This window comes from Sorex fumeus, unplaced genomic scaffold (assembly GCF_029834395.1).
Source record: "Sorex fumeus unplaced genomic scaffold, SorFum_2.1 ptg000024l, whole genome shotgun sequence".
In the NCBI taxonomy this organism is placed as follows: domain Eukaryota; kingdom Metazoa; phylum Chordata; class Mammalia; order Eulipotyphla; family Soricidae; genus Sorex; species Sorex fumeus.
The window spans coordinates 21,667,289-21,695,131 of record NW_026606081.1 but is presented as its reverse complement, the minus strand read 5'-3'; the positions used below and the strand labels follow the sequence as shown (position 1 = coordinate 21,695,131).

The following is a 27,843-nucleotide window of genomic DNA, read 5'->3' as shown; positions in this document are numbered from 1 at the left end:
GCTGAGCATTCACTCATTCATCTCTCAGGCCCGGCCATGGCATCTCAGATCAAACACTACGTCTCAGCGCACGTGGGCCTCCTGCCAGCCGAGCGGACGTCACAGGGCTGGGGACACGTGGCAGCTCTGACAGCTGCACCACACGAAGGGCCCGGCCCCGTCCAGGCCCCATCCTGACTCCTTCCCGGCCCCGTACCCCAACCCGGCTGGTTCCCGGGCTCTGCCCCGGGTGGTTCTGTGGTGCCCAGGAAGCCCAGAGCAGGGTGACCCTGGAGCCCGTCTCCTCATCAGGGCGGCCAGGGACAAGCCTGAGACCCTGTGTGTGCCCAGCGGCCACTTGCCCATTGCCAGGCAGACCTGCAGGGTGTGGTCTGGGGTATGCGCAGAGCGGACAGCATCTCGGCAGCTCAGACTCACAGGGCCACAGGATGCACCTGGTGGGGTCCTGGCCCTGCGGGCACGGGTGCGAGAAACGAACAGCGAGCCTCAGGCTTCACTGGATCTCTGCCAGGTGCTGAGGAGCGAAGGCCTTGCTCTGACCAGACTCCTTCAGTCCCGCTACCCGCACACCTCCCCGTGACCCCGCAGACTCCTGCTGACTGGGAGGGGACGGGGGGAGGGGCAGCTGACTCATGAGGGGGCAGGGGGGATTCCCCTCGGGGTGCACAAACTTGGGGCCATAGGCACCGGCACAGATGGGATGTACGACGTGCAAAGCCACGCACTCCCGATCACACAAACAACCGTGCACGCAGGGTCCACTCTGCGCGATCGCAGATCCCGTGGCAGCGACTCCGTCTGCATAGCCCTAATACCCGTGACACTGCCTGGCCCCAGACACCGTCCTGCTGGATCAGCCCGCGTGACTGACACTGAGGGGGAGAGCTGTGGGCACAGCCCCACCCTCCTGCACACACACCCCCAACCTGCATGGGTCACAGCAGGAGGCCACACAGCCCGTCCTTAACCTGAGCTCCTGCCCCCCCAGACGCCTGGACACAGCGCTGGGAGGTTTCCTCCCCGTGGCCGGTCCCTCCTGCCCCCTGGTGTTCAGGAGTGTGGAGCTGGTGGCCAGTGGTCAGCCATGCCAGAGGAAGTGGGTCCCGGACGAGCTGTTCAGAGATATCTGGAGGCCCCTGGGAGAGGGGGCCCAGGCAGCCCAGGGGGCACCGGGGCTGCGTCTCAGCCATCTGTCCGTCCATCTGCATGTGTGACCCAGGTCCTACAGGGCTGCGCTGGCCACCCGCGAGGTGTGTGCCTTCCCTGCCCCATCTCTGCTGGAGAAGACGCCAGGATGCGCTGCTGGAGCCGTTGAGCTCCTGCCTCACTAGCTGAAAGCTAAAATGAAATTCCAACGACATCAGCTTATAAATAGCACGAGGCCCCCGAGTTGACTTGCAAGCTGGTGTCTGGAACTCAGTGCCTTCTGCGCCAAGGCCGCGCCATGAGTGGTGGCAAGGTGCTCAGAGCCCAGAATAGCCAGGCACCTTTCCTCCTGGGAGGCGGCACCCACAGCAGAGTGGCCAGGACAGTGTGCCAACGCAGGTGGGCCAGGCCAGAGCACAGGGGACCCTCCTGGGAGGCCACGGGGCAGCTGGGGACACAATGCTGAGCCCGGTCACAGCGTGCAGGGGGCATGGCCTTAGGTGGCCTGGCCCACATCTGCTGGGCCAGAGCTGCACTGGGCTACACAGGCGCTGGGCACTGAGGGCTGAGCTCCCTGACCCAAGGACGAGCCCGCCTGCCCCCCACCGGGTCAGTTCACCAGGAAAAGGACTCTCAGCACAGCCAGCACAAACAGGAGCGCGAAAGCGACAGAAAGCACAAAACCAAAAATCAGCGTGAAACCAACAATAGGAAAATTAGCACAAAATCAGCAAAGAACCACAAAACCAACAAAGAACCACGAAACCAGCAAAGAACCATGAAACCAACAATGAACCACGAAACCAGCAAAGAACCATGAAACCAACAATGAACCACAAAACCAACAATGAACCATGAAACCAACAAAGAACCACGAAACCAGCAAAGAACCACAAAACCAGCAAAGAATCACAAAATCAACATTGAAACACGAAACCAACAGTGAACCACAAAACCAGCAAAGAACCACGAAACCAACAATGAACCACGAAACCAACAAAGAACCATGAAACCAGCAAAGAACCATGAAACCAACAATGAACCACAAAACCAACAATGAACCATGAAACCAACAAAGAACCACGAAACCAGCAAAGAACCACAAAACCAGCAAGGAACCACAAAACCAACAAAGAACCACAAAACCAACAAAGAACCACGAAACCAACAATGAACCACAAAACCAGCAGAGAACCACAAAACCAACAAATAACCACAAAACCAGCAAAGAACCACAAAACCAGCAAAGAACCATGAAACCAACAATATACACAACCCAGGTGCGGGCGCAGGGCTGTCTCTTTGGGAAGGGATGTCTGGTCACGCTGTGGACACACACAAGTGAGGGCAGGCGGCATGTGTGGAGGCAGCTCTGGATGCAAGGAGCCCCCCCAGTCCCGGGCCCCCAAGGCCACTTGAAGAGACAAGCACTACGGCACCATACCAGCATCGGTCCTGCTGGTGTCCCTGGGTGATGCATCCCCTCAGTGTGTGAGGCAACCCGGTCACACCCTCAGGTGCCTCGCTCCCCCTGCTGTCCCTCGGCTGCCCTGCCACACGCTGTGCAGTCAGACTGAGCATGCCCCAACACTCAGCCCCTCCCCCCGCCAACACAGGGAGGGTCCCAGGAAAGGCGGCTCAGTGGGCAGTGTGGCTCCCCTCCCACCAGCACCAGGAACACCCAATCTGGGGGCGCTAGCAGTCAGGCACACAGGAGCCAGGGCCTCCAAGACCGCAGCTGAACAGGCTGGCAGCAGCACAGAGCAGCCCCTGAGCCCCGAGGGCAGAGGGGGTGCTGCAGGACCCCACTTTCTGGGTCTTCTTCATGGGTCCCAAATGTTCCCCAGGGCACACATGCAGAAGCCCAACTGTACATGTAGCCCTCACCGCGGGGAGGGGACTCCCCAAAGAAGGCATCTTGGGCTCCATCCCTGGCATTCCAGGTTGTCCGCCAGCACCACCAGGAGTGACCCTGAGCACAGAGCAAGGAGTGACCCCGAGCACAGAGCCAGGAGTGACCCCGAGCACAGAGCCAGGAGTGACCCCGAGCACAGAGCCAGGAGTGACCCCGAGCACAGAGCCAGGAGTGACCCCGAGCACAGAGCCAGGAGTCAGCCCTGAGCACATACCCAGGAGTGACCCTGAGCACACATCCAGGAGTGACCCCGAGCACAGAGCCAGGAGTCAGCCCTGAGCACATACCCAGGAGTGACCCTGAGCACACAGCCAGGAGTGACCCCGAGCACAGAGCCAGGAGTCAGCCCTGAGCACAGACCCAGGAGTGACCCTGAGCACACAGCCAGGAGTGACCCCGAGCACAGAGCCAGGAGTGACCCTGAGCACAGACCCAGGAGTGACCCTGAGCACAGAGCCAGGAGTGACCCCGAACACAGAGCCAGGAGTGACCCTGAGCACAGAGCCAGGAGTGACCCTGAGCACAGAGCTGGGAGTCAGCCCTGAGCACAGAGCCAGGAGTGACCCTGAGCACAGAGCCAGGAGTGACCCCGAGCACAGAGCTAGGTGTCAGCCCTGAGCACAGACCCAGGAGTGACCCTGAGCACAGAGCCAGGAGTGACCCCGAGCACAGAGCCAGGAGTCAGCCCTGAGCACAGGCCCAGGAGTGACCCTGAGCACAGAGCTGGGAGTCAGCCCTGAGCCCCAGGTGTGGTCCAACTCCTCAGGAAGAGTCGTGTCCCCTCCAGCCCTGCCAGGAGTCACACGCCCTCATGAACGTGTCAAACGTCGGGGCAGGGCTGCAGAGGCAGCCGCGATGGCTTGTCCAGGACACTGAGTACGACCGTGAAACGCATTTCCCGGTGGCTCTGCTGAGCTGTGCAGCTGGGACCTCGGGCCCCGAGCCGGCAGGGTCCATGCAAAAGGCCACGAGACGGGTAGCACAGTGGTGGTCAGGGAGCAAAGGCCCAAAGGGGTCGATGGAGCAACAGGCCAGGGAGGCAGGAAACTAAAACGAATCTCGGCGCGTTTCAGAGATTTGTCCCAGGGAAAGCCGAGCGTTTGCAGGGAGAAGCAGCCAAGCTCACCTGAGCAGCCCGGCGGAGGGCAGAGGGCAGAGGGCAGAGGGCAGGAGGTGGAGGGCAAGGGGCAAGGGGCAGGGGCAGGGCTGTCCCCTGTTGCCTCTTCTCCCTTGGTGCTGGGTCCAGGCAAGAGAAAGGACCTTATCTGGGGCTGCGGGCACGTCCAGAACGGTTGGGGGTTCCTGCGTGCGGCCCCCCTCACCCTCTGCCTGGCCTCCTCTAGCGCCCAGCCAACAAGTGATCCCGATTCTTAGAAAGCGCCCAGGAGACGAGCGTTTCTCCAGGACGACTTGACAAGTCGGGAATGCGAGACAGATTTCTCCCCAGGGTGGACCAGATGGGCCGAGCGGTCCGTTCTGAGCAGGAAAGCATGGCGGGGCTTCCAGAAGGTTCTGATGGGAACCACAGGGACACAGCACGTCGGGGGGAGGGGGCAAGGGCTTCATCGGGGCTGTGAGACCATTCTGCCGTCAGCCAGCCCTCCCGGGGCCTGGGGGAGGGAGACTGGGTCCCACAGCAGAAGGTACAGCCATTAGAGAAGCCCCCAGACTGGTGAATATCAAATATATAAATAAATAAAATAAATAAATAAAAGTAAAAGTAAAAGCCCTCCCGTTGATCATCGATTTGCTCGAGCGGGCCCAGTAACGTCTCCATTGGAGATTTTGTTGTTACTGTGTTTGGCATATCGAATACATCACAGGTGGCTTGCCAGGCTCTGCCGTGCGGGCGAGATACTCTCGGTAGCTTGCCGGGCTCTCCGAGGGGGGCGGAGGAATTGAACTCGGGTCGGCCACGTTGGCTGCGTGCAAGGCAGACGCCCTACCCGCTGTGCTATCGCTCCAGCCAAAATAAAAATATATAAATTCACACCAGCTGAATTTCAAACCCAGGCGAGCCCCTCCACCCGCAGCCAAAGACCCCCCAGAACCCAGGGCCGCCGTGCTCAGGTGAGCCTAGTCCCTAAGTGAACCTGTTGAGAAACTCAGGTATGCCGGTTTTGCGACCAGAATCTCCAGGCTCGAGTGGAGTCGGGAAAGGGCGAACACACCCCACCCCGTCAACCCCCAGCCTGGCAGCCACGCCCACCACGAGCTGCTCCTCCACTCCTCCAGAGACTCATAGATAAATCTCGAGAGAGACAGTGAGCTGCAGAGGCCTCCAGTCTCTAGGGTCACCGACCAGTTAAGCAGTTAACCCCAGCTATATCGCCCCATCAACCTTTTAGGATTCCTGGAGCACACGGTGACAAACTGCGTCACTGACATGCCTGGAGCAGCTCACCACGCTGCAAGGGATGCAAAGCAGAAACAGCCAATCTCGATTAAGAACACACACACACACACACACACAGACACACACACACATACGAGGAACTGAATGGCAACCATGTTCGGTCTAGAGTCTACTCTCAGCACGCATCTCCCATCCTGGGAGGATCCTCCCAACACCCTTTATTTGGTGCTCCCTTCTCTATCTGAGCTGCTTTTTCCCCTAGCACGTGCGGCTGGCCTCCAAGCCGTGGAGCGAACCTCCTGGTACTTATCTCGGCTATTCTTGGGTCTCCTATTTTGTTACTTTATGTTCCCCAGATGAATGCAAATCCTCTTTTGCAAACCACAGCACCCAAAAGGAGAGAGAAAACAAAAGGGAATGCCCTGCCACAGAGGCAGGGTGGGATGGGAGGGGAGGGGAGGGATACTGGGATCCGTGGTGGTGGAGAATGGGCACTGGTGGAGGGATGGGTACTCGATCATTGTATAACTGAAACGCAAGCACAAAAATTTGTAAGTCTACAACTGTACCTCATGGTGTTTCACTAATAAAAAAATAATAATTTAATAAAAATAATTTTATAGGGCTGGAGCTATAACACAGTGGGTAGGGCGTTTGCCTTGCAAGTGGCTGACCCGGATTCGATCCCCGGCATCCCAAATGGTCCCCTGAGAACAGCCAGGAGTAATTCCTGAGTGCAGAGCCAGGAGGAACCCTTATGCATTGCCGAGTGTGACCCAAAAAGCAAAATAAATAAATAAATAAATAAAAATGAAATAAAAAGAACATACACACACAAGGCTCACCCTGTACGAACAAGGCAGCAGCCTCTTACACAAGGGCCTGATGGCCCCAGGGTGAGTCGCAACAACCTCCACACACCTTGTTCTAAGGAAATCTCTTTTGATCACTTTTAGAGAATGAATCATAACCAGCAACACAAAATAAATCGTTTCGGGACTGCTGTCGGGCAGCCTTGGTTGGTGGCTGGGAAAATAGGAAATAATGGTGGTGGGGAGGCGTAACGGGGGTGGGATTGGTTGGAATAAGAAATGCAATAAATCACTGGAACAATTTTACAAAAATAAAATTAAACTTGAAAAAAGAAAAGAAAACACGGCCAGTGAGGCAGCGCACAGCTGGGCCACCCTGCGGCCCGAACTCAGCAGGGAACAGAGTGGAGACAAGAAGTAACTGCTGAGTAACTGCCGACTGGGCACCTGGGCAGAGCAAAGGGCCCCGCAGAGCATGGCCTGGCTCAGGGGGAGGGGAGCACAGCTTCTGAGAGCCTCCGGAGGCCTGGACAGTGAGTGACCACAGAGCAGAACTTCTTGGTCCTTTCCCAGCTGCGGTCTGCAGTGCTCCATGGCCTATGGCAGGGGCCACTGTTGTGAAAGCAGACCTTGGCCACTGACCGGCAGGACGGCGCTGCCCCACAGACCGAGGGCTGACCCCGTCCTGGAACCTCGCTGACGGCGGCACAGGACCCTCCCCGCCAGGAGGTCCGGACATGAGTCTCAGCCCTGACTCCCAATCCTAAAACACTGGGCAGGAATGTGTCCTGGCTCCCAGCTGTGTCACAGGTCACGGCGATCTGTCCAGTGGCTTTGAGGTGACGGGGACCAGCACTCGGGAGCTGGGGTTTCTCGGAAAGGGTGTCCTGAGGAACACACGAGGCCGCACGTCTGGTCAGGTCTCAGGGCAGCTGCCCAGCACCCCATGAGCACTGCACTCTCTGCTCTCACAGCACCAACAGATGATAAGATGAACAAAACCGTTCCGAAAATCAAATTGACAACCGTGGTTCTTCTGAGTGTAATTGGACTATTGGTCTCCCATCTCGAGCATTCTCTGGGGGCTGGAGGGAGGCATAGTGGGGCAGACATTTGCTTGCCAGGAGGGACCCTGAGCCAGGGGGAAGCCCAGGGCACTGCCGGGTGTGTGTCCCCGACAACAACAAGAGGACATTCTCCACTGACACCTTGAAATACTGTGACTGAAAAAGCTTAAAACCTTTACAAATGATGCGCTGCTCGAGTCACACACACTTGGGTCAAAGTCCCACCTACGGCAGTGGACAAGGGGTTTCATCTGCCTACATACATGTGTGCACAGAGACCACCCACAGTCAGACATACATACAGGTTTCACGTGTACTCAGATCACACACTCCGTCCTGCAATACAGATCATGTAAACACACATCGAGACGCACGGATCGTGTAAACACAGATCAGGCATACACACATATACACACTCGGAATACACACGCAGATGACATATGTCACAGACACAGATCACACGCACGCAAAGACACGCACACAGAGGTCATTCTAAGCTCACACCCCATCATGCACAAACACGGGTGAACACAAAGACCGCACATGTGCACACTTGGGTGTGCCCGCACGTTCAAAGCCAAGGAGCTGGAACTATCCACCTGTCGTCTGCCCTCCTCCCCGCCCCTCCCACCGCTTCCTGGTGCCCCGCGCTGTGGGTTTCGGGCTGGGGTGTGCAGAGGTGGAATCAACTCCTGGGGCTGAATCAGCCGCCAGTTCTCCGGGAGGATCCCCCGCTTTGAGGAATAGAGGAAAGTCCGCAGCCCAGGGGGAGTGAGAACCACAGTGATGTTCTCTGCCCGGAAAGCCGGCCCTAAATAGCGCAGCGCTCCTGGACGGAAACCAGGCTCCTATTTAGAAGCGCCTCCGACTCGCCCCTCCCCGGCCACAGGTGCCTCCCACTCCCGCACGGGCGGCCTTTTACGTAAGCCGCTCCCGGCTGATCTTTCATTCAGCACCCTCGTAGGAGGCACGTGGGCAGGAAACGGAGCTTCCAGGAGGGGCTGCCAGGGACGGCAGGAGCCTCAGCACGCTCCCCCGCCCAGCCCCACCTCAGGACTCTCCAGGGTCTGCCCAGACACCCGCCAAGTGCCAGGCTCTCCCGGAGCCCCACAGGCTGTTCTCTGGCCCACCACCCCCACTCCTGGACACAGTCCCCCCTGCTTGCTGACAGTGACACTGTGCCATCGGTCACTCCGGAACACAGACGCCAAGCCATGTGATGGTCACTCCAGAACAGACACGCCAATCCACATGATCGATCACCTCGGAACACAGATATCAATCACGTGATTGATCACTCCAGAAGGTAGACGCCAATCCACCTATCAATCATCTCCATCACTGAGGTCCAGCCAGTTGCCTTGGGAACCAATGCATTAATGAGAGGGGCACACTGGCATAGGTGTTGGGTGCAGGGCCACTGGCCCGACAGCCCACCCAGGCAGGAAGGGACAGCCTGGGCAGAGCCGAGCCAGCACCGAGGACAGCGTGAGCGGGGCAGGGGGAACAGAGCTGGATGAGCCTTCTGGGGCAGCTGCAGGTGCTGAGGGACCGGAGACCACAGCCCAGCCTGAGGGGCAAGGGACAGCAGGTCCAGCTCCTCAGAGACCTTTGTGCCCTGGACGCCAGGAGCCACTCATTCCCCAGACCCCACCAGCTGCCCCTCGCACTGACGTGGGCCAGAGAGAGGCCAGGCCAAGGAGAGCAGCGGAAGGACACACTCCAGGAAGGTCCCTGTGGCTGACGGTTCCCACATGAGGCAGGGTCGGGCACCACGAGATCAGACCGCACAGGCACCTGAATTTGGGGGGTCTCTGGCATGCAGCTGCTCAATCCCCGCCTGTCTAAGGATGCTCCTGCCGTGTGCCTGTGGGTCACAGAGGAGACGTCCCCAGATGCCTGCTGCCAGGACAATGACCTAGGCCTGCCTGGAGAGCGTGTCCCAATATTCACTCCAACCTCGAGCTAAAGCGGCAGCCTTGGGAGCGAAAGAGCCTGGACGTCCCAAGCGGCATCTGCGGGACCAGGCTGCCTTCACTTCTGTGAAGTGCCACACGTGAGCCCCCCACAGAAGATACAGCTAATGGCACCACGGCCGAGCTTAGGGGTCAGACCCGGCACAAACCCAAACAGCGCCTGTCCCTCTGGCTCCAGACACACAACCCGGGGCAGGAACCAAACCCTAGCAGCCTGCCAGGACTGGAACCACGGCCACGGGGTGACGCTTTACCCCTGACTGAACTCTTGGCTCAAGGACCATCACAGGCTATGTCCTGCAGCCACTGCGGGAGCAGGGCAGGGCCTGGGCACAAATCTCGGTGACGTCCAAGTCGAAGGGGAGGACGCTGCCACCAACACGTATGTCCGTGTGTGACAGCGAGTCTCTTCTCATCCTGGTTTCCCTCCTGTCTGTCATCCAACTCCAGCTTCCAGGGTCAAGTGTACCCAGGTCAGAGTCTCCCCAGCTGAACCGCCCAGCTCAGGCAGGTCCAAAGCCCCTGAGCCCACAGCCCTGACCCGCAGTGGCCTGGCCCCTGCGTCAGGGGCTGGCGCCGTTGCAGCAGAAGACGACGGCGGCTGTCACTGGGCCCTAGCGGGGGTCTTGGGAAGCAGAGAGCAGGGGCCCAGTTCTCTTCGACCCCTGGAGCAAAGACCCTCCTGGAGTCCTGGGGGGGTCCCTCCCCGCTCACTCAGCGCCCCTCGCAATGGCTGGGAAGCACGTCCAAGCCCCCAACCCCCAGCATGGCCTGTCTGCAGCGACCCACTGCTCGGCAGAGAAACTTCTCTCAAGGACTCTCAGGGCTTCTGGCTCCTAAGAAACACTCTGGGCAAGCCCCTTCCCCAGCCAAGACCCTCCAGCCTCACCCTGGCCCCGGCAAAGAGCAGGGGGTTATCGAAAGTAACTTCCCAACACTGGAGAGCACCGTCCACCCCTCCCCGAGTCCAGCCACGGAGGGTACTGTCCACTTTTCAGCCTGCACGGCAATCCCTGAGGTCAGCAGAGCCCAGAGGGATGGGGGCAGGAGGTGTGCTGGACCCGGGAAGGCCTCCCACAAGCCTCTCTCGCTGCCCCACAAACTTCCCAGCTGCCGGGCAGGGAACTGCAGGAGCCGCTGCTGCGGGGAGCCGCAGGAGCTGAGCTTGGACCAGAACCAGGCGAGTGCCCTGCGCGGTGCAGAGCCGGGCTGGCCAGCTCCCTGCAGCCGCTCCCAGCCCGAGGGGCTCCCTCCCGCTCACTGCCCTGGCCGACCCCGCCCTCCCACCCATCCCTGCACCATGCAATCCCCCCCACGCCCAGCCCGCCCATCCTGCATACTCCTGCACCACCACACGCTGTCCAGCCAGACACTCCTGCACCACGTGCCCTGCGCACGCTGCGAGCACAGTGCCCGCCACAGCTCAGCCCACACGCTGCCCAGCCCGACACTGCCCAGCTGCACAGTGCCCAGCCGCACAGCGCCCAGCAGGACAGTGTCCTCCCGCACAGCGCCCGGCCGGACAGTGTCCACCCGCACAGCGCCCGGCCGGACAGTGCTCATCCTGCCGGTGCCCACCCGCACGGCGCCCAGCCCGACAGCGCCCACCCGCCCCGCGCCCCGCGCGCGCGCACCGATATTTCATGCCAGTCTGCTTGGCCGTGGACTCCTTGAGAGAAATGTGGTGCTGCGGGGTGAAGGTGCCCAGGCTGCGCGCGATGATGGCCACGGTGCGGAACTTGGCGCGGGCGGCGCTGACGGGGGCCGAGCCCTGCTTGTTCAGCAGCCGCTCCTCGCCATTGCGGCTCTTGAGGTTGTGCTCGGTGCAGGCGATGGAGACTTGCATCGTCCCGGGCCCCTGCCGAGCCGCCTGCAGCCGCTCTGAGCCGCGGGCGCGCGGGCGCGCGGGGACGGGCGCGGCGCGGGGACGGGCGCGCGGACGCGCGGGGACGGGCGCGGGTTCGGGGCGGGGACGGCGCGGGGCCGGGGCGGGGCCGGGGCGGGGACGGGGACGGGCGCGGGGACGGGGATGGGGACGGGCTCGGGGACCGACCGGGCCGGGGGCGCGGACGGGGACTAGGACGGGGACCGGAATGGGTTGCGCGCCCCGCCCGCCAGCCAGCGGCTGGGCCCGAGGCAGCGCTGCCCACCGGTCGCCGCAGAGCCGACGCTCCACCCCCGCCGCGGAGGGGCCCCGAGCCCGCCAGGTGTGGCCCCCGAAAAGCAGAAACTCTGGCTGGAGCCTCTGGGGGAGGCCACCGGGAAGGCGCAGGAGCGCGCGTGTCTGCCAAGTCCCGTTCATTCCTGGGGCTCCCACTGCAAAGCCCAAAGCGACTAGACTTGTGGGTGTCCAGGGCCACAAGGGCGAGGCGCAGGGTGGCCTTCACCGGGAAGGGCAGCTTCTGGGATCCACGGGGTGTGCCTCAGGGCAAAAGCTGGGGGTCTGCAGACTCTGTCTGGGACCTGGAGAGCCCCCAGGGGCTGGTCCCTCTGAAGCCCTGTCCACCCAGCAATTGCCAGAGGTTTGCGGTGACCATTAGGCAGGGGGCTGGATATCTGCCCATGACGGGCTGTCAGGGGACAGAGGGTGTTCTAGCTGAGTCCCCAGAGCTGTAGGGGCAGCTGCAGCCCTCCAAGTCCCCCCAACCACCCACAGTTCCAGGCAGCGCTGTGTCCGCGGGGCTGGCCAGGGTGGGCTGACCCATCGTGGATATGTCCTGGTGTGGGGCTGACCAGGTGTGGGTAAGCCATGCCGTGGGCATGGGGGTGAGTGGCCTCTGTGGGACTGTGGGACTATGGTCTGTCCATGAGCCTAGCGTCCACCCGTTAGCACATCCGGGCCCCTGGGGTGCGCAAGGTAGGCGAGGGAAGCGGCACCTCCTTCCAGCCCAGCGCCCCTCTTGGGAGCCGGGACAGCCCCACAGCTGTGAGAACAGTGGCCGGCAGGAAGCAAGTCACCAGAGCTGTTTCCTGGTGGGGGCGGGGGGGAAGCTGGCTCATCGGGATGGTCAGTGCATCAGGAAAACAGGCAACGTGAGGAGAGGAAGAAGTGGGAGGACTAGGAGAAGCGGCTCCCCAGCAGGGGACTTGCGAGGAAGGGTGGCTGCTGCGGCTGCGGGCCAGCAGGGAGCTGCAGGGACCTGGCTGGGTGGGCTGGCAGGCCTGAGCCCTGTACCCCGTACCCCAGCCTTGTGGGGTACCCGATGCTCAGAGGTGGGGGAGGGGGAGGAGAGGAAGGGGGAGGAGGAGGGGGGAGGGGAAGGGGTGGGGGAGTAGGGAGGCAGGAGGGAGAGGGAGGAGGGGGAGGATGCCAAATTCTTGGATAAACTCGATTCCTTCAAAGGAAGAGACCCTGCCACTTGCCCACAGCCAGCGCCGCCGGGGAGAGCCGAGATGCAGCCATGAGGCCCCAGGGAAGACCCCCTGCCACAGGATGCACCTCCAGCTTCCCCAGGAATCCTGTGGGATGCCCGAGCAGCTGAGTCCGGACACTCGTGCCGGGGCTTTGGGCGTGGAGCACAGAGAGTGGATCTGGAGAGTCCCTGGCTGCTTTCCAGGGTCGGGAGACTCCTGAGCACACATGCGGTGGAGGTGGAGATGTAGGTGCAGAGATACCCACGAGATCCAGTTACACAGGGGCAGGGGAGGGTGGGGGCGGCAGGAGGAGATGCAGATGATGCAGGTGCAGAAGCACAGTGGAAGATTGGAAGATGAGCAGGTGACACAGGTGCCGACAGTGGCACGGGGCTGACCATGTTGCAGGCCCTGTGGGATCCTGAGCCGCAGCCGCTCCGGGCGAGACTGAGGGGCCGAGAGTCCACACAGAGGGGCTGCTCTGTGACAAACGGTGACAGCCGAGACATGGCCACAGGCCCCACAGGGACGCTCCCGGAGGGGACACGGGCTGACCCAGCGGGAACACCATCCACTAGCCTCTGAAGTCTCACCCCTGGGAGAGCGTGGCAATGCGGGGGGTGACATTCAGGTGGGCGTGACCAGACGCAGGGGCCTGTGTTCTCCGCCCAAGGAAAGGTCCAGGTGCTCCAGCGACACCAGCCCTTTCCCCCAAGCCCAGGAACAGTGGCTGCAGGTCCCGGGGTTTTACCTGGGCGGTGGACGCAGCCCCAGGCCCTTGCTGGTGGGCACAGAGGCCACATCACAGGCTGTCACGGACCCCACGGTCCACTGCCTGAAGCCCACGGAGGGTCCAGGGACGCAGAGGGGAGCAGGCACCTCGCAGTCACTGTGGTGGTCCCTGAGGTCCCCCCGAAGGGGCAGGACCCCGAGTGCTCGGAGCTGCTGGGAGCCTGGCTTGGTCTACTGCTCTGTCCAGGCTGGGAGCAGAGGTACCAGGCCTTCTGGGGGAGGAAGGGGGGAGGGGGGAGGGGAAGCGCTGACCACCGCAGCCCTGGGAGCTCAGAGCCAAGCCCCACCTGCGTCTCTGCATGTCATCATGTCCCAGTTGAACCGTGTCCCAACAGGCTCCTGCCATCCCGGGGCCCTGCAGGGGCTGAGGCCTCCTCAGGAGTGAGGAGAGACGGGCAGGGGGTGAGGGGCGGTTCTCCACCGTCCCTGCCTTCCTCGGGTGTTGAGTTTCAGCTGGGCTCTTTGTTTATCCCGAACCACACCCACAGCACAGGGCTCAGGACCACTGGGGTGCTGGGGTGTAACCCCGTTGGCGGGTGCAAGGCCGGTGTCCTCCCGCTGCGCCCCTCCGAGCCCCCCCCCCCCCCCCGTTCCCGCCAGACGCTGTGGCTGAGTCCAGCTGGGCTCACGTCACCCGCATGCACGGCTGCTGCCCGGATACCGACCAGACACTTGGAACAAAGGAATCCCGGAGCCTCACACAGGGGTGCGGAGGCGCCTCCCTCCGGGTGCTAGTTCCTTGTGATTAAGGCTGAAGCAGCAGGGTGCGCACGTGCTGCTTGTCAGCAGTTCGGACACCTGGGCCGGCAGAGCGTCCGAGATCCCGACCATGGGCAGCCGCCTGGAAGCCGCCTGGAGCCACTGCTGCGCCCGAAGCCCAGAGACTGCGTGAGACGCAAGCGTGGGCTCAGCTCCCCAGGCGTCGGCCCCTGTCCCCAGGGAGCATCCTAGGGAGCCCCCGGCCACCGTTCCATACAGATGCCCCCCACGCCTCTGCGCAGCCAACAGGCAGCTTTACCCAACACTGCAGCAGCACCCTCAGCCCCGACTCCTGAGACCCACGTGCACAGACACGCCAACACGCCCTGTCACCCCCGGGAGGGCAGCATGGAAATGGGCAGGAGGGCTACTGCTGTGGGCACGGGAGGGACACAAGCGTCCACCTGCCCCGGCAGAGCTGAGAGCAGGCTCGGGTCGCAGACGGGCTTCCATAGCAGCCCCCAGCCAGGCGACCTGAGGAGAATGAGCCCAGGAAGCCTTTGTGCACGCAGGGCAGGGCGCTGTCAGTGCTGGTCTCCTGGGGTACGGGCCCATAGCCCCCCAAAGGGTCCTGAGCCCCCGGAGGAATGACTTGAGCACAGAGCCAGGAGTCAGCCCTGAGCACAGAGCCAGGAGTGACCCTGAGCACAGAGCCGGGAGTCAGCCCTGAGCACAGAGCCAGGAGTGACCCGAGCACAGAGCCAGGAGTGGCCCAAGAATGAAAGAAGAGGGCGATGGCACAGCAGGTAGGGCATTGCCTTGCACGCAGACGACCGGGTTCGATTCCTCCATCCCTATCGGAGAGCCCAGCAAGCTACTGAGAGTATCCCGCCCACACGGCAGAGCCTGGCAAGCTCCCCATGGCGTATTCGATATGCCAAAAACAGTAACAATGGAGACATTACTGGTGCCCACCCGAGCAAATCGATGAACAATGGGAGGACAGTGACAGTATTTTCCTAATGAACAAGTGAAAATACTTAACAGAAAGCAATCGAAGAAGAACAAGGAACGAAAGGCAGGGGAAAATGCGACGTGGTAAACTGAAGCAAACATGCCAATTGATACTCTGTCCAGGAATGTTCCAGATGCCTGACACAAGGGCAAAGGTTACCAGATTGGAGCTAGGACAGCAAGAGCTGACCTGATGGCATCTGTGGAGACACACGGGGCTCGGGAGAGGTGAGTGGAGGCGGCATGCCGAGGGCGCCCTCACCCGAAGTGTGTGATGACCGCACTGGCCACCCTCAGAGGACGCTCGGCAGGCTCGGGCGACCGTCCGGGACATCACGCCTTTTTCTTTCTCTTTTTCCTTCAGGTTTTTGGGTCACTCGACTGTGCTCAGAAATTACTCCTGGCTCTGCATTCAGGAATCCCCCTGGCCAGACTCGGGGGACCCTATGGGACGCCAGGATCGGACCCGGGTCGGCTGGAGCAAGGCAAGCGCCTCCCCGCTGTGCTATCGCTCCGGGCCCCAAAAGAGGCCGATTTCATAAAAATAAAGTGGCACGTTGGCGAGTCAGTACTGAACACAGGAAAGTCTAAGCAGCACCGCACTCAGACCCCCAGAACCACAGGGCCCGGCTCTGGGGGGGAAAGTCACCATCCCACACCGAGCGGCCATCAGGTGCTGCCTCCATCACGGACAGGACAAATGGCACCAACCCCAACCAGCCAAAGACACAGGCGAGCCTAGCCAGACTCGGCAGACGTCTGAGGGACCTGAGCCCACCCCCCTCTCCCGCCACCTCTAATGTCTCCCAGACCCACATAGCCGTATTTAAAAGAATTGAAATCACATGAAAAGGGTTTTCCGGTGCAGTGGAATTAAATCAGAAATCAAACCCATGAAGAAAAATCCCCAATTTGTTTGAAATTCGACGGCATTCCCTCACATAATAACTCTCTTGAAGAGAAATAATGGGGGAGGGAGACTCAAAACTATTTTCATTGAACTGAAATGAAAGCAAAACATATTAAAATGGAGGGGGGTGCAGAGGGACAGGACAGTGGAGAAGGTGCTTGCTTTCCCTGGCTGCAGAGGACCCCCGAGTCTGCCAGGAGTGACCCGAGTCAGAGCCAGGAGCAAACTGTGAGCACTGCCGGCTGTGGCCCGAAAACAAACAAACAAAACGACAAATGTTTTTTCGTTATGGGAGGGACCAGAGATATAGACAGTCCGGGGGATCACGGCACTTTCCAGCGGGTTCAGTGCCCACCACTGCATCTGGCCCACTGAGCCCCCGGGGGGGAGCCCTGAGCACAGCTGGTGCCATCCAAACCTTTGCCCCCAAACCACCTAGAACTATTAGATGGACCAAGAAAGTCCTGGAATATGAGAGCAACACAGCTGCCGTCTGTACTTCTATACACGAATCTTCCCAAATTGAGAAACAGAATTTATTGAGACATCAAGAGTCAATATCTAGGGGCTGGAGCGATAGCACAGCAGGTAGGGCATTTGCCTTGCACGCAGCCGATCGGGGTTCAATTCCCAGCAACCCATATGGTCCCCCAAGCACCACCAGGAGTAATTCCTGAGTGAAGAGCCAGGAGTAACCCCTGTGCATCGCTGGGTGTGACCAAAAAAAAATAAGAGTAAATATCTAGAGACAAAGCTCACACAGAGATGCACCCCTGTGCTGAAAACTGCTCCAGTCATGGAGACGAAGCATACCCAGCAGACGTTCCAGACTCAGGGCTGGGCCTCTGTGCCCAGTGCTCTGTGCCCACCACCAACCTGACCCAGCACGGTCCCACCACAATCTCACAACAGCTGAGCTGGGCTCAATCCCCGGCACCCCAGGCAGTCCCCTGAGACCAGCAGGAGTGATCCCCGAGCACAGAGCCGGGAGTCAGCCCCAAGCACTGCCAGGTGCAGCCCAACAGCAAAACAAAAATTCTCAGTTGAGTTTTGTGATAACTGCCAAATTGCTTCTAAGATTATAGAAATACAGAAACAGTTTTGAGGGGCCAGAGTGATAGCACAGCGGGGAGGGCATCTTCCCTACGTGTGGCTGACCTGGGTTAGATCCTCGGCATCCCGTATAGTCCCCCAACCACCGCCAGGAGTAATTCCTGAGTGCAGAAGAGCAGAGCCAGGAGTAACCCCGAGCATCACCGGGTGTGAGGCCCCCCACCAAAAAAAAAACAAAACAAAAACAAAAACCAAAAACAGAAAAACCCACAGTTTTGAAAAACAACAGAACTGGAGGAATTATATGTTCTGATTTCAGAATTTACTACCCGGCTTCAGTAATGAAGAATGTGGGACTGGCAAAGTACAGGCATAGAGATTAATGGAAGGGAACAGAGAGTTCAGGAATAAAACCTCACATTATGTCAATTGAATTTCAATGATACCAAAACAATTCTACTGGGAAAAGCATGCTGTTTCAGATTGGTACAACGGGGCATCCACAGACAAACTTTTAAAAATATATATATATATTATATATATATAAACAATTATTCATCTCCCCCAAATCTAATGAATCTTAAATACAATTTAAGACATGCAACCTGAGGGGCTGGAGAGATAGCACAGCGGGTAGGGCGTTTGCCTTGCAAGCGGCCAACCTGAGTTCGATTCCCAGCATCCCATATGGTACCCTGAGCACTGCCAGGAGTAACTCCTGAGTGCGGAGCCAGGAGTAACCCCTGTGCATCTCCAGGTGTGACCCAAAAAGCAAAAAAAAAAAAAAAAAAAAAGACATGCAACCTGAAACATATGGAAGAAATTTGGGTTTGGCAAAGACGTAGCCAAAGCTGCATGATGATAGAAAGTGAGGTTGGACTCCTGAAAATGAAGCGCGGTTCAGCGTCAAAGCCTGGAGGAGGGGAGAGCGAGGCTGGTCTGGAAACTTTCGCCGTTCCTCTGCCTGGTGAAGACAAGCGGCAGGAATTCAAAGGGTCCCCGGGAGCCGATGGGAGCTCAGATGGGTGCGGGGCATCCTAGGATGAGGATGACAGCACCCACGGGGCCAGACATCGTTCTGCATGCCCGGGACCTCAGGAAGGCAGCAGCATTTCCTTACCACCCCAGGACACCAGGGTCCCACCCAGAGCCTGCGTTCACCCTCAGCAGCTCCCCAGACTCTGAGTGGGCCGCCCCGGAGACCTCCTGAGCAGTGGACGGAGCAGAAGAGGCCGCAGCCTAGCTGTCCACTCCGCGTCGTGGTGGCCAGGGGCCCAGAAACTTCCGGAGGTTTGGAAGTGCAGCGATGCCAAGCCAGCCCAGGCTCCTGTGGCCTCCCACTCCCTCCCAGACTCGGGTGGGAGGGCGTCAGAGGGGCCCTGGCCACACCACCCTGGCAGCTGCCCCTCGCCCATGGGACGGCTCAGGTGGCTTAGGCCCGTGTCTTTCCGCAGGTAACCCCCACATCACCCGAGAGAACAGGACACGACGACAGGGACGGGGTCCCGGGAGGGCTCGCAGGCGGCAGGCGCACCCCCAAGCTCTGCAGTCACATGATCTGCACAGACACCTGAGAATGGGCGTGGCGAGGTCCGGGCCCAGATGGGAGGCTCGGCCCAGCGGCTTGTCTGCGTGGAAGGCCTCAGGGCTGCACCTCAGGGCAGGCTTCCCCGAACGAAAGAGCAGGGACGAGCTCTGGGGCGCTGGTGGGTGTGGGGTTTGAGAGCCGGCACCAAAGCACGCGAGGGGGAGAGCAGATGAGTGTGTCAGAGTGAGAGTAGGAGTGTGAGCGACTGGATGGGTGTGTGAGTGAACAGGAGTGTGTCCGAGTGTCTGAGTGTAAAAGATCATCAGAGCGTGTGTGAGTGAGCGTCTGTGTTAGAGTGTGAGTGTGAGAGTGTGTCAGAGTGTAAGGGAGTGCATGAGTGTGAAAGACTGTGTTGGGTGTGAGTGTGAGAGTGTGTGCGTGGCCATCAGAGGAACTCTCTGGAACTCTGCCCTGGCCCCGTTGGTCCCGACTTCCCCGAGTTTTCTCCCTAAACTCCGGGCTCCTCACGTCCCATCCAGCGGCCACAGGCCACTCCCCTCCGCCTCCGACCCGCAGCCCACCTGCCTCCGGAACGCGGGACCCCCTTGCTGTCTTTACTGGGGCTCAGAATGTTGGAGGTGATCCCACCAAGGCCTCTATTCTGACGGAAACCCTGCCCCTGCCGTTGTCTGAGGGAAAGCTTGCTTCCTCCCTGCCTAAAAGGGCATCTCCTGCCACAGGACAGGATATAAGAGAGAGAGAGAGAGAGAGAGAGAGAGAGAGAGAGAGTGTGTGTGTGTGTGTGTGTGTGTGAGACTGTGGAAGAATGTTGTGTGGGGGTGTGTATGAGTGTAATGAAAGTTGTGTGTATGAGTGTGTGGGTGTATGAGTGTTATGAGTATGTATGAGTGTGTGAGAGTTTTGTGTGTGTATGTGAGTATTATGAAAAAGTGTATGAGTGTGTGAGAGTGTTGTGTACATGAGTGTTAGAACGTGTGTATGAGTGTGTGAGTGTTGTGTGTGTATATGAGTGCTATGAGAATGTGTATGAGTGTGTGAGAGCGTTGTGTGTGTGGGTGTATATGAGTGTTATGAGTGTGTGTGTTGTGTGTATGGGTGTGTATGAGTGTATATGAGTGTGTGTCTGAGTGTATGTGCGAGCATGTGAGTGTGAGAGGGTACACGTGAGCCTGAGTGTGACATGTGTGTGTGTGCGCGCGCATGCAGCCATAGAGCTCGCTCCCCCCAACACCTACAGCCCTTTCCTGGGAGGTAGAACCTGGGGGGCGTTCCTGCTCTCCTTCACAGTTCCTGTGATTCTACTTATCATACCATTACCCTTAATTAGTTATGCAACAAAAGCTGCTATTTTGAAAAGTTTCATTTACTTTTGCTAAGAGGAAGAAAATCTGAATTTGGAGAGAAACTTTCCTCCTGCTCCCCCACCAGGCCCGTGGGTGCTGGGACCAAGGGTTGAAGGCCAGGAACCAGAAGTGCAAGACCCCACGGGTGGGCGTGGGGCAGCTGCACAGGGGCTGCTCCCAGCTCAGCTCAAAACACCCTGAGCAGAAGGGGTGGAGGACGCCAGCACGCAGCACCTCCACTCAGAGGAGAGTCCTGGGGGAGTCCTGAAGCAGGGAGTCCTACGGGGAGGGACCTGCAGGCGGGAGAGTCCTGCAGGGGGGAGTCCTGCAGGGGAAAGTCCTGCAAGGGGGAGTCCTTGGTGAGGGTCCCAAATGTGGGAGGGTCCTGCAGGGGAGAGTCCTGTAGAGGAAGTGCCCCGAAGTCCCTGGAGAGATGGACAGGGAAGGCACTTGCCTGCATACAGCCGACCCAGGTTCAATCCTGGCCCCCGCCTCGTCCCCAAGTCCCGCCAGGAGTGGACCCTGGCACAGAGCCAGTAGCGAGCCGTGAACACCTCCTGGTGTGGCCCTAAGCGGAACCCAAACCGAACCAAGCAGGGCCCTGGTTGGGGGGCCAGAACGGGGTGGAGGTGCAGGTGCCAGGAGGTCTCACTGGCGTGGGAGGGGCCACATTCTCCAGGGCACTGGTGGCAAGTCTGCCCCCCGCCCACCCATGGGACCGTCCTGGGCAGGCAGGGAACACGAGCAAAGGTGAGCTGCGGATGCTGACATCATGGACCCGCTCGCGAGCAGGAGCCGCTTCCCTGGCAAGGAGGCTGGTCCCCACGGGCAGTTCCTCCCCCAGGACCTGGATTCAAACCAAACTGGAGACAGCGCCGCGGGAGGGCGCTGCCTTGCCCGTGGCCAGCCGCGTTCGATCCCCAGCTTCCCTCGAACACCCCCGGGAGTAATTCCTGGGTGCAGAGCCAGGAGGAACCTGAGCCTCGCGGGGTGTGACCCAAAACCAAACTCACAAAATAGAAACTAGGCAGCTCATCTGCAAAGGGCCTCCAGCACCCACTTCCTGGCCTGACGAATTTCGCACAGTCCCAGGCATGAAGGACAGCTTGTGTCTCTCCAGATCCCCGGCCGTGACTTCCTATTGTGTCTTGAGAGAAAGTGACCGAGGCCAGAGTCCAGGGAGACCGTAAGGGCCATGACCAGGGACCAAGGTCCCCGGTTGGCCGGGCTCTGGCGTCCTTGTGGCCTGGCGCCCCCTGGTGGCTAAGACTCAGGGCAGCACTGCAACAGCGGGACTGGAAGTGGCCGAGGCCAAGTAGTCCCCAGCAGGGGGCACGCAGGAAGGGGGTGGAAAGGCGCCATCCCCGTGCCTAGGCCATCCCCTGCCCGTTCTGGAGACTGTAACCGTGTCCAGCACGAAGGCACGGGACCACTCCATGACACTCGGCCTCATGCAGTGGACACCAAGTACTTCCAACACGGGCTGGGGCTCGGGGACGGACATGGGCTCGGGAAACTGGGCTGGGCTCAGGGACGAACACTGGGCTCGGGACGCTGGCCGTGCCTGCAGGGTCGAGTGGCCCTTCACCACAGCCTGATGCCCTTCCTCAGGGCACAGCTTGTCCCCTGCCGTTCACACTCTTCATTGTCGCCCTCAGGAGGCCGCCCTGCCCTCCAGGCTTGTGCCCCAAGAGTGACGCAAGCAACCAGGTTGGGGGTGGACGATGACTGGGACCACGACCCCCCGGACACCCAAGGGGCTCCTCCCCCAGTAAAGCAGAGACCGGAGGCGTGGGCAGCGGGGTCATAGGTCCTCAGCCTTGCCACGGTCCCCTGCCCAGCCTGTCCCTCCCAACATCCCCACAGAACACCCCCGCTTCTCACAAGCCCCCCCATCCTCCGCACGGAGACCGTTGGCAAGGCAGGACCCGGCAGAGAACATGCTGGCCTTGACACCAGCAACACACAGGCTCCCGGTGTCACTGGGGCGAAGGAAGCCCTGAGCGCCACCAGCGGGGACCCCACAACAAAGGGAAGGAAACCGGAGGAAATTGCTGGCTGGCCCCTCCCGTCCCAGCTGGTCCAAGGCTGCCGTACCTGTAGACCATGCCCGTCCTGGCCCGGGTGGTGTCCCCCCACGAGACACCATGGCTGCGCAGAAACTTCTCCAGGGACCTATGGTCAGCTGCCGTGCCAGGTCCACAGGCTGCCTGGGCCAGGGGCCGGGGGCCCGCGGTGGGGCGCCTGCCCTTGAGAGCCGCCTCGCCCGACCTGGGTGGCCCCCGCTTGGGGCTGGGGATCTCGGCGCAGGCTGGCTTGTACAGATGCATGCTTGTCACCGTGCCGGCCGCGTCCTCCCGGGTGGCCGTCTCTTCTCCGTGTGCGACTGTGCCCTGAGCCGTGGGCACCAGCCTGGGAAGGCGACGAGGGCACTTTCCCACGCCCTGCTATTTCGGGAAAAGGAAATATTTGGGTGGGAAGTGGGCCAGAGGCCGGGAGCACAGAGCCGGCCCTGTGGCAGAGCATGGGAGCACGGAGATCCCCGAGAGGTGATCAGTGTGTCCTCACAGACACACACCCCCCACCCCACACACTGAGCACCCGGGGCTGGGAAGCAGCCACAGCACGTTTCTCACAGGTTTGGGTGTTGGTGCTGACTCCCCAGAGCACTGGCCCGGGGCCACAGCAGGCCTGCAGAGAGGGGAAACGCCAAACCACCTCCCGGCACAGGACTCAGGGCACCCAGGGCCGTACCCGGTTCCGGTGAAACGCAGGAGAAAAGGCAGGAGCAGGGTGGGAGGGTCTTCACCCGCAGCCCCCCAGGCACACCCAGGAGAGACAGAGGGCGGCCCCCGCCAGGCTTAAGGACGAGGCCTAAAAGCCCCAGAGAAGTAAGTGGCCAGGCCAGTCTCGGGAAGGCGCGGGCAGACCAGGCCCTGGCCCCTGCCTCAGTTTAGGCTTCGAATCCCCAGATGACCGTCTGCCTCTGGGTTGACTGGGCAGGGCTGAGAGTGGACAGTGGTGAGTGCCATCGGGCCCACAGGTCCCCCAAGCATCTCTGGGTGCTAAACTGCTGGGGGCCCAGGGGACTCTGCATCCCAGGGCCTGAGCGGGGTCACAGCTTTGGGACCCTGCGCTGACCCACTGGCCTCCTTGGCCAACAGTCACTGCTGGGGGCACCAGGACCTCTGAGCACACTTAGACACCCCGCCTCAAAAGGGGGTACATCTTTCTTCTTTTGTTTGTACTTTATTGAGGGTAGGGGGCTGCACCTGAGGGTGTTCAGGGCTGACTCCCAGCTCTGTGCTCAGGGATCACTCCTGGGTTGTTCATGTGCAAGACACATGTCTTACTGGCTGAGCTATCTCTGCCCTGAGAGCTCATCTCTCTAATTATAAATGACGCCTCATCAGCCAAGGCCCTCCGGCTGTAGGTGAGTCCAGGCGGCACCCTTCCTGCATCACCTGCAGGTGAAAACACAGCAGCGCCCTCTTCTGGCTCCCTGTAGCAGCTGCAGGTGAATAACAGAACAGGGCCCTCCCTGCACCAGTAGCAAGCGACTAACAGAACAGCGCCCTCTGCTGGCTCCCTGTGCCAGCTGCAGGTGAATGACAGAACAGCAATCTCCCAGCACCAGTTGCCAGCGACTAACAGAACAGCGTCCTCTGCTGGCTCCTTGTGCAATCTGCAGACGAATCACAGAGAACAGCTCTCTCTACTGGCTCCCATGTCAGCTGCAGGTGACCTGCAAGAACAGCGCCCTCTGCTGGCCTCCATGTCAGCTGCAGGTGAATAACTGAACAGCACCCTCTGGTGGTGGCTCCCAGCATCAGCACTTTCTCTGAGGGCATTCAGCAACCCGGAGAACCAGCTTTCAACTCTAACAGTTGGGTTCTGGTTCACTATGCTGAACTCACTGAAGATAATTCCAAAATAAACTTCCACTTGAAGCCACCTTCATTGGGTGTCACCGCCCAGTTGTTCAAATGCCAAATCAGGGGAGCCAGACCCACAAATGACCTCCAGTTCCACTATACAAGCTCATTCATCAGGCTTGCTCCAGAGACTCATAATTAAATCTCAAAAGAAATGAAAAAGATGCAGTAAATCTCAGACCCATGCATGGCTGAAAAATCTAGGGCAACATCCCAGGGGGGTGGGTTAGCCCAGTGCCTACCCAGAACCCCCAGCAGTCGCTTGCCCCCACAATCCAACATCGACACATATCCCTGGCTGAACCCCACTGTCTCAGGACAGACCTCACCAAGAAATTAACCTGCTGAAAATTCAGGTATGTGGGTTTAGTGACTGAAATCTTCAGGCTTTCTTGGAGTTGGAAGGGGCTACCTCCCTTCACTTCTCTGTACTCCCGGAGTCCCTGGAAATCATTCCCACGAACCAACTCTGGCACCACTATGTAAGCTCTTCCACCAGCAAATTTACCACAGTAAATCTTGGAGCCTGGTTGGAATAATGAGCTCCGTTTTCCGCCCATCTGCTCCACTTCCCAAGCCCCTGCACGAGAGGCCCCACGGGCCCACAGCCCCAGCGCCCATCCCTGTGCTGGCTAGGAGCACACTCAACAATCCGACACAAACGCTCATAGATTAAAGGACTCAGTCCTGCCGTGTGGCCCCTGGAAGAACTGGAAGTGGGTTTTAAGAGCCTGAAATGGTATAGAATATTACACAGGAAAGGCTAAATCCAGGCAGAGTGGATGCCAGACTCCGACTCAGGACACGGCCCACACCTCAACCAGTCACAGCCTCCTGGAGCGAGGACGTTGCACACTGTCCCATGTGCCAGGTTCTGATGTTTCCTCTACTATTTAGGTCCAGTTCGTGAACAGTTTTTAATCAAGTTCACAGTTACACAGCACCTGGGGCATATGCCAGCCACTGCCCTGGGCTCCAGACATAGACAGGGACCCCACGAAACATGAGCCTCAGGGCTACAGGCCCCAGCCCATCAACCTAGGAGGAAATGACGTCACACTCACCCCCAGAAGAAGATAAAGTCACACAGTCCCCAGAAGGAAAGGAAGTCAGACTGGCCCCAGAAGGAAGTGACATCCCAATCACCCCTAGGAGGAAGTGACGTCACACTGGCTTCTGGGAGGCATGTGTTCCTAGTGGTCTCTGAAGGGAGGAGACATCACACTGTGCAGTTGGGGGCCTCACACAGGAGAGATGCCCAGACCCTTCCTGCAGCAGCCCCTCGGCCAGCGTTCTGTTCCCGTTACCAATGGTGGTCTGGGCCCACGGTGGTCTCTTGTCCTCAGATGCACAGAGTCGCTGGCAGCTCCTGCAGATTCCTGAGGCACAGCGACCCACGGTTCCCGCCCAAGCCCCCTATGGCCTTTCGAACAGCACCTGAGGGCACCCATCTGGGTGCCTCACCTGCGCCTGCTAACGATCTCTAAGGGATCCTGGCCAGGCACAAGCTGGGGAGCTCATCTGCACCCTCGGGAACCCCCCCCCCCCCACTGCAGCTGTAGGCACCTGGGCCACCTGTACCTGGGGCTGTGCTCGCAGCCTCCTCCAGACGAGGGCCACGCCTCCCAGATATTGGGGTGTCCTGCTGCTACAGCCGCCTGAGTTCAGAACCCTGTCAGGAGCCCTTTACCTAAGGGATAGATGCACCCCATTCAAATCTTCAATCGCAGGCCAGAGAGCACAGCAGGAAGGCCCACCTCTGTCCCTCACACCCCCTGGGTCCTCCGGTGCGCCAGGAGTGGCCCCTGAGCACAGACTAGGAGTATGCCCTAAGCACCCCCCCAACAGTCCTTTATTTGCAGCCACATCGTCTCTGGGATGGGCCGAGTGACCTGACTGGCCAGCCATTCTCCCCACCTTCCCTCGGAACCCCATTTCCCGTGGCCATGCAGTTGAGGTGGCTGCTTTGGGGTCCTGAGCTCCCCCCATCAACCTGCCTGTGTGCTTCCCACAAGCTCATTCTTGGCTGTGGAACCACCACAGGGTCCTGGGGCCCTCGCCAAACACAGCACCGTGAACACGCCTTCTGGGCCACCCATGTGGAGGGCAGGACAGCAGGCAGGGGGGCAAGCCAGGCAGAGTCCAGCTCGTCTCCCCTCGACCACCTTGACCCTCCACACAGACATGCGTGTAGGCCAGAGCACAGGGGCGAGGTCATCCCACCCCTGCACAGAGAGGATGAGACTCTCCGTGAGAATCATGCTCTGGGTGGCTGAACTCGGTTCCCGCAGCTCTCGGGACAGTGGAAATGTTGAGTCCCAGCTGGGGCTCCTCCCCACATACGGCACTGTCCTCCTGAGTCCTTCCTCCATCTCCACTGGTGCGGAAAGCAGCACCTGTCCTAGAATGCAGCCACAGAAGACAGCACACATCCTACAGCTCGGCCACGGAAGGCAGCATCCTCTCTGGAGTTCGGTCATGGAAGGCAGCACCCATCGTAGAATGCTGCCATGGAAGGCAGCACCCATCCTAAAACGCGGCCACAGAAGGCAGTGCACATCTTAAAACACAGCCACGGAAGGCAGCACACATCCTAAAACACAGCTGCAGAAGGCAGCATCCTCTCTGGAGTTTGGCCACGGAAGGCAGCACCCATCCTAAAACGCAGCCACGGAAGGTAGCACCCATTCTAAAGCAGCCACGGAAGGCAGCACCCATCCTAGAATGCTGCTATGGAAGATAGCACCTATCCTAAAATGCAGCCATGGAAGGCAGCACCCATCGTAGAATGCTGCCATGGAAGGCAGCACCCATCCTAGAATGCTGCTATGGAAGATAGCACCTATCCTAAAATGCAGCCATGGAAGGCAGCACCCATCGTAGAATGCTGCCATGGAAGGCAGCACCCATCCTAAAACGCAGCCACGGAAGGCAGTGGACATCTTAAAACACAGCCATGGAAGGCAGCACACATCCTAAAACTCAGCTGCAGAAGGCAGCATCTTCTCTGGAGTTTGGCCACGGAAGGCAGCATCCACCCTAAAACACGGCCACGGAAGACAGCACCCTCACTGAAGCTTGGCCACGGAAGGCAGCACCCATCCTAGAATGCTGCCATGGAAGGCAGCACCCATTCTAAAATGCAGTCACAGAAGACAGCACCCTCCTTGGGGCCCAGACACGGGACGCAGCAGCCGCCCTGGAACACGCTGGGCGTGCGTCTGTCCGTGCTCAGTGGATCTCTGTACTGTGCCCTGCCTGAGGGGAGGGAGAGAGCACGCTCTGGTATTTGCAAGTTGGTCGTCCCAAGTTTCAGCTGGGACCGAGGGGGCCACAGGTGAGACTCGGCATTGAGTGTGACACAGGGGCCCTGACAGTAGGATGGGGTGGAGATAGAGGGCGCATGGAAACACTGTGGGAAGGGCCCCTGGGTGCACCCGATCAGTCCCTTGCTTGGCACTGAGCCGCTGCGCGAGCCTTCAGCCATCACCCACCAGGCTCTACACCCGCCCGTCTCAGGGAACAGCCCCAACCTCCCTCAGCCTCTCCCCAGGGCCCAGGGGTGTCCTTAGCACCTCCCGGAAATTGTTATTCAGGACTTGGTTTTTGTGGGAACCTCCCTGGCAAAACCCTCTTGATTTTCTGAGATTCTGTGCGTCTGTCCTGAGTCTGCCCGTCGGGGGTGCCTCGGGGAGTTGCCCCGAGCGCCGCCCACCACGCCTTCCCCCTGGCGGCTCACCTGTGCGGCATGCCGGTGGTGTGGGCCGTGCTCTGCTCACTTGACAGCTCGTGCAGCCGCAGGTACCAGCTCATCTCGGCCTCCCGCACCAGGGCCAGCTGCCGTGCCCGCAGCTGGGCCTGGCTGGACGGGCCACGGTCGCCGCCATCCTTCCCGCTTTCTGGAGCTTTTCGGGGGGCCTTG

General features: G+C 59.8%; 1 protein-coding gene across 1 annotated transcript in view; it reads right to left on the bottom strand.

The window, feature by feature from the left end:
- The window catches only part of KCNAB1 (potassium voltage-gated channel subfamily A regulatory beta subunit 1), a 45,541-nt gene extending 34,336 nt beyond the window's left edge, over nucleotides 1-11,205 (bottom strand). Inside the window, exon 1 of the mRNA XM_056114393.1 lies at nucleotides 10,907-11,205. Within this exon, the coding sequence (XP_055970368.1) occupies nucleotides 10,907-11,118 (212 nt within the window). The 5' untranslated portion in view covers nucleotides 11,119-11,205. The remainder of the gene's footprint in view (nucleotides 1-10,906) is intronic.
- Between the last annotated feature and the right edge of the window lie 16,638 nt (nucleotides 11,206-27,843).